Genomic DNA, 6,887 nt, shown 5'->3' on the forward strand with positions numbered 1-6,887 from the left:
CTTGCAGATTGCATGTAAGGACCTATTAGCCTGCACTTTCTAGAGTTTCATGACTGAACTAACACACACACACACACACACACACACACACACACACACACAGCCTGGTTTGCTATCTTTGTAGGAACTCTCCATAGACTGTACAAACTGTACAAACTGTATATTCTATCCCCCTACACTAACCCTACCCTTAAACCTACCCAGCACAGAAAGCTTTCCGGCAAAAATAAATAAATAAATAAAATTATATATTACAGAGAGCCATTTTGTAAATATATAATCAATCATTTTGCCTAATCTTATATGCAATTCAGTCAATTTTATTTCAATCCTGCATTTCTTTAAAATGGTGTTTTCACTCAATATCTCTCCCCTCCACCCCCACCCCACCCCTGCTTTGGTAGAGATTTGGAAATTCCGTTGTAGTAAACTGCATGATTGCTGGGAAATGATGTGGAAGTGTGACTCCCTCTCCCTCTCTCTATAAAACCCAGATGAGAGGCTTCACTCCTCAAACTTTCACTACAGCTCCAGCAGCACTTGTTACTTTCTTTGAAAGCTCATCAAACCATTGGAGTTTATCTCTTTTGCATTTCTTATTTAATTATTTCACTAGCAAACAAGTTATGGCATTTTTACCCAAAGCCCTTCTTCTGCTGCTGCTTGCAGTAGTTTGTATTCAACTGAGTGGAGGTAAGACATTAATAACAGTTTAATGCTTGTTATAATAAAGTATTGCAGGAATTTTGGGCGTCTGGCTTTTTTTAACATTAGCCAGAGTGATTTTTGTGCAGAATCACAGTTCTCTGTCAGAATCATGGATTGTAAATTAATCTTTTTATGTTATTCCCCAACAGTTCAAGCTGAAACACCACGTGACAGGTGCTGGTGTGTGGAGACTAAGAAATATGTCCGAAAGGAAACTATTGAAGAGTTCTCCATTTTCCCTATAAGACCACGCTGCGACAAAGTAGAAATCATGTAAGTCTTCATCTGTTAACCTGCATGTGATAAGACTTAATATACGCATGTGATATAACTTAATTTTATTAAACATACTGATTTTTGCATAATTAAAATACTAAGAGTGTTTTAACAGGATTATACTTTTTTTTTTTTTTTTTTTTTTTTTTTAAGATTTTTAGATATTTTATTGGCAAAAAGGTCAAATCAGATTAAATAAAACTTTTTTTTTTTTTTTTTTGCAATGCATGCCATAAATTTCCTTGCATTTCACACAGTTGCTAAGTAGATACACAGGGGTAAAGATCTAACTTTGTTGACATGATATCATAGAAGTTAGCCTGAATCTTATTAATTTGATGTGTTTTCAATGTTTGCAGACTGACACTAAAACCTGTGAATAATATAAGTGAAGTCGTCCAGCGCTGCTTGAATCCAAGTTCAGCGCAGGGCAAGAACCTGCAGACTTGCTGGAAGAGGTACCAACATTTTTATTATATCACTTTGTTTTTAATCAGTAATAATCAACTAAAACAATATTTGCCACAAATCTAATGGGACCAAATATACCCTAAACATAATGGTATACTTAAGAATAACTATAGAGAATATTAAGTATCAAAAAGTTAATTTGCTTAATGCTCTCTAAGACAATTCTCTGGCTAATGTTCACATATAGTACATATCAAATACTATGCTTTAGATTAATGTGTGCACTTTTTTGTTATATTTGCAACAGCAGGAACACCAATAACACCTTCACTTTTAAGATGTCCAATTGCCCAATGTCACAAAATGCCTAAAGCCATAAATGAAAGTGCGGAAGAGCAAGGGAGGACTGAACGGGGAATTTGGAAACTCCAGAAACCCTGCGAGTGGAATTCCATCCTGTCACATAACCCGGCACTGCCCAATCAGAATCCTGGGATCTGAGTGTTGGCCTCATGCAGCTACTGGGAAATCACAGAAGACCTGAAAACACCAGGACGGCTGTCAGTAACTGCCAGATGCAGATGTTGTCGAATTCACTTGCTGTATGACTGAAACACTGAATGTATCATTACTCCAAGCAGTATTTAAACTATATTTAAATGGTTGTATGAATTAACTTATTTTAAAATGTTTCATGTTAAAATATGCAGTTGTTACAAAGGAACTATTTTGTCCAATCAGACCCTTTAATGTTATATGTGTGATGTGTTAAGATTGATTCAGCCATATTAACATCTTTTTTCTTTTTTTTTTTTTTACATGACGCTTGTTAAAACATGAAGTATTTTTTAGGCTACTTATCAAAATATTTTTACAGTGTACTTTTGTACTGTTTTGTAATAAATTGCATAAAACCAATGTCAAGTTATTTTGCATATTTATTTATAATTAATTAATTATATAGGAAACATGTTAGTTAGCAGTAATGAAAGTATATTAGACATGGAGAAAGATACTGCCCTCTTAAAGTAACTTTACACTGCAGACTTTTTTATTTTTAGATTTTACATGAGCTCCATCTGCTGGTCAAGTCTAAAATATACACTCAAAACGCCTCAAAATTTAAAGAATGACAAAATAATTATTTCTTATAAGCTTATTCACAGATTTTATCCAGCAAATCATTATTTACAAAAATTTAAAAAAGGAATAAATGTGAATTGTATTTTCTGTAACGAACATGAGGAAACTGCCTTGCACTTATTTTGGCACTATACATACTCGTTTACACTATGGTGTAAAGTTCAAAAATTTATCAACGAAAACATTCAATATTCAAAACCTCTTTTCACTCTTGTGGGAAAACGTACTCTTTGGCTTTACTGACTATTCTGATCAAGAAGAACAATGCTTTTACTTAATTAATTTACTTATATTGTTAACCAAATTTCACATTCATAAGTGCAAATTTACCAATAAGAAACCAAATTGTATGATTTTGTTGACTGAAATATCTACTGTATATATATTGACAGTATCAGAGACTCTTTAAACAAGAAAGCTTTAAGAACTTTGAAATGTTGTGAACTTTCTAATACTTTTATTTGATCTTTATTTATGTATATGTATGTATATGTGTATGTATATATGTATATTTTCTATCTTTGCTTTGAACTTTTATATTTACTTTCCCCTGACATTCTGTTGTATTGGTTGTAATTTACTCTTTTCTTCTTTTCCTTTTTTTCTCTTTTTCTTTTCCTTTTTGATACTGTTTCTTGACATACTGTACGTTATTGTTCTTTGAATTAATAATAATAATAATAATTATTATTATTATTATTTGGCAGATGCGTTTATCTAAGTGCCTTACTCAAGGGTGTGTGGTTTAAACCACTCCACTATAAGAAGTCATTAAGGTTCATTTTCTGCATACAGATTTTTGTCCCTGAGGTAAAAAAAAAAAAAAAAAGAAAGAAAAAAGAAGCATGAATTCATGAATTATTGTTATCATTAATTCATTCATGTGTGCATTTTCAGTGTTTGCAGCCTGACACTAAAATTTGGAATACATCTGAAAAACGTATATACATATACCAACGTGATAGGCCTACAATCCCATATAAATATAATTGCCTGCATGGAAAATGTAATAGGAGATTAATTAAATTTAAAATATGTTACAAATAGATAGTCATTAAAAATTCAAGGTAAACAAATGACCCCACAATTCCACAACACACATTTACAGCTAATTTAGATTTGGTAACACTTTATAATAAGGGTCATTTGTTAACATTAATGTATTAACTAACATGAACTAACCATGAGCAATAAATTTGTTACTGTATTTGTTAATCTTTGTTTTGCTAATGTTAGTTAATAAGAATACAGCAGTTCATAGTTTGTTCATGTTAGTTTACAGTGCATTAAAGGCACAATATGGAAGTTTTTTGGATTAAAATATCCAAAAACCACTAGAACAATGTTATATATTTTGTTGACTTGTGTACTTATATTATCCAAAATGTTTCCAAGAATGTTTAAATCCAGAGAAATAAGCAATTTTAACCGACACGGACCATGTCCGTGCGTCACCTATCAGTGACGTCATACCTGCATTACCCTCGGTTTCCGGTTTTATTTTGTAGAAACCATGGAAACACCAAAGACGCTTTAATATATTATGTGTTTTATTAGACAAGGGAACAAATGTTTAGATACATTCATCAACAGAAAACTAATCATGTTATATAGCTCAACACAGTCTTATTGTTTTCTTGATTTACCGCGAGTACCATGTTTTACCATGACTAATAGCGATCTAGCTTACTGCAGTGTACAACAAGTGTCACAGCAAACGCAAAGTAGCACTGTAACAACTTTCAACACATAAATGTGTCTAATATGATAAAACAGCGCTGCTTTACCATACATACGCTTGACCGAAAGAAGCGGAAGCGGCGACTCCGGCATAATAAATGTCCCGCTGCTCTCGAGATGTGTGTTGCACTCGTCTCTCATTAGCAATCGCTCCAGCGGCCTCATTTCTGTTCCCACAGCACTCGGCCCTGCTCTGCTACATATTACAGTAGTGTTAATAATCTCATCCTTGAACATGATTTCTGTCCAAGTCCCATCCCGATTCTTTTCCACCGGCTGTAGACGTGAAGACAACACCTTCCATGATTCAGCAAAATCAAGGCATCAGCAAGTTACGCCTTTGTATTGAATAAGTGACCTCTAGCGGCGAAAATTTACCCAGTGTGCCTTTAACTAATGTTAACAAAAACTAATAATGTATTAGTAAATGCTGAAATTAACATTAACAAAGATTTATAAATGCTGTAGAAGTGCAGTTCGTTATTAATTCATGTTAACTAACTAATGTTAAGTAATGAAACTTATTGTAAAGTGTTACCTTAGATTTTATATTTACACCCTGTTATGGTACAGCATGTTGGATTAAAGGCCTGTTCAAACCAAGGACAATAACTGTAACGATAAAGATATATCTATAAAAATAGCGGAGACTATACCACAACTATAATGATAAACAATACAGGAAATTATTTTTTTTTTCTTTTTCAGCTGATGAACGATAAAAACACTGAGAGCCAATCAGAAATGGTTTGAGATCTTGAGCATTTAAAGCAGCAGGCGACAAAACTGAAGCGTTTACAAGTTTACATCTAGCAATTCTGACTTCTTTTCTCAGAATTGCGAGATATAAACTCGCAATTGCGAGAAAAGAAGTCAGAATTGCGAGAAATAAACTTGCAATTGCGAGTTATAAAGTCCAATTCTGAGGAAGAAAAGAATGACTTTTTTTCTCAGAATTGTGAGTTTATATAATTCTGACTTTATAACTCACAGTTCTTTGTAACTTGCAGTTGCGTGTTTTAACGTCAATTGCGTGATAGAAACTCACAATTCTGAGAAAAAAAGGTCAGAAGTGTTTATATCTGGCAATTCTGAGAAAAAAAAAAAGTCAGAATTGTGAGATAATAAGTCGCAATTTCCTTCTATAGAATGGGCATTAAGTCACTATTTATTAGATTTCAAAATAAAAGTCATCCATGTAATAAAATATTTTTAAAGACATTTTCACTGCGTCTGAAATTGCGTACTGTCTAGACTCTAGGTACTACATTTGAATTTGAATTTACTTTGTGACGTTAAAAAACTATGTTCTATGTAGTATGAAATTTGGGTAGCATGAACGAAATTCAGATGTACTTACATCTGCCATGTTGATACTGTCATGTGATTTACCAGTGTCAGCGTCCTCTCCTGTGGCCTCATGAGATAGTAAAGCGTGCATCGAATGCACATTCCAGAATCTCGGCAGAAGTAGTAGGTCATCCGGATACTTTTTGCATCCGGATACTGTTTTTTGCATACTGTATAGTAGGGAAGTATTTGATTTCGGGATTTGTGTTAATTCGAGCCTGTTATGCCATCATTCATTTCATATATTGTCACTGTCAATACTGACTTAAAGGTCAGCGGACCACATCTTGCACAGAGGACATAAACTTGACCGAAGGGTGTATGTGTGTGTACGTGTTCTTCTTTCCCTCCTCTCAGGGGAAATCAAAGCTTTTCTCTGGGTTTAACTAAGAGGGAGTAGCGAGAAGAATAGATCCTCAATACATTTTTACACTGTCAGTCAACGCTTTGTCTTCCTCTATATTCTTCCACTCATATCTCCAAAGATATACTGTAAAATCAAGTTTTAGGCCTGAACTCAAAACTAATAGGTCAAGGCTCAAGTATAGAGTTGTATAAATATAAAGTTCTTCAAACATAAGCAAATAAAAAAATAAACAAATATTATGCTACTCTGTCTTTGTCTCTTTCAAATGTATGTACAGGTGAATCTTCAGGTTACATTTCACCCCAAAATAATAAAAAGTCATTTTTTACATTTGACATTATTTTGTCAACATTTAATTGCATTTAAATTAGCATACTTCAACACTCAGATTCTCTTTAGTGTGTCCATTCAACGAAGTCTCAAGGTTTTCAGAAAACTTCCACATAAGGAGAGTCCCAATATAATGAAAAATAATAGTGTAATAAAAAATCTCTTTGCAAAGAAACCTTGCAGTGGTGGTCCTCAAGTGTTTCTAAAAAAAAAAAAGGAAAGAAAAAAAAAAAAAATGCCATTCTTCTTACTGACTCAATTCAATGCTTCAAAAGGGCAATCTGCAATTCCAGCAAAAGACTATTATTGGCGATATGACACAAAATCCCTTTCAAAAAAGTAATAGCACTCCCAAACACGCCACCGGGGACATCCATATTTTTACCAAGACTGAACAGATTACTGAAATTCAATGATGGCATATTAAAAATCGTGGTAACTGGGCAGATACTTTTATCTAAATTTGAATTTACTTTGCTTCTGTTAAAAAAGTATGTTCTATATAGTATGAATATGGGTAGTATAAATGAAATTCGGATGTACTACATCCGCCATGTTGCTA

The 6,887-nt window shown here is 33.4% G+C and overlaps 1 protein-coding gene across 1 annotated transcript; it reads left to right on the forward strand.

Annotated features, from left to right (window-relative positions):
- The first annotated feature begins 434 nt into the window (after positions 1–434).
- Positions 435–2,313, forward strand: LOC127516891 (alveolar macrophage chemotactic factor 2). Its single transcript, XM_051901809.1, has 4 exons — positions 435–693; positions 858–981; positions 1,344–1,442; positions 1,703–2,313. The coding sequence occupies exons 1-4, from the start codon at positions 495–497 to the stop codon at positions 1,764–1,766; spliced, it is 486 nt and encodes a 161-aa protein (XP_051757769.1). The 5' UTR covers positions 435–494; the 3' UTR covers positions 1,767–2,313.
- The last annotated feature ends 4,574 nt before the right edge of the window (positions 2,314–6,887 follow it).

This window comes from Ctenopharyngodon idella, chromosome 1, assembly GCF_019924925.1.
Source record: "Ctenopharyngodon idella isolate HZGC_01 chromosome 1, HZGC01, whole genome shotgun sequence".
NCBI lineage: Eukaryota > Metazoa > Chordata > Actinopteri > Cypriniformes > Xenocyprididae > Ctenopharyngodon > Ctenopharyngodon idella.

Bases quoted from the DNA above. Each gene is read 5' to 3' on its own strand.
- LOC127516891 (XM_051901809.1), top strand. From the start codon at position 495: ATGAGAGGCTTCACTCCTCAAACTTTCACTACAGCTCCAGCAGCACTT. The intron at 982-1,343 runs GTAAGTCTTCAT...CAATGTTTGCAG, and splicing joins TGCGACAAAGTAGAAATCAT to ACTGACACTAAAACCTGTGA. The intron at 1,443-1,702 runs GTACCAACATTT...TATTTGCAACAG, and splicing joins CTGCAGACTTGCTGGAAGAG to CAGGAACACCAATAACACCT.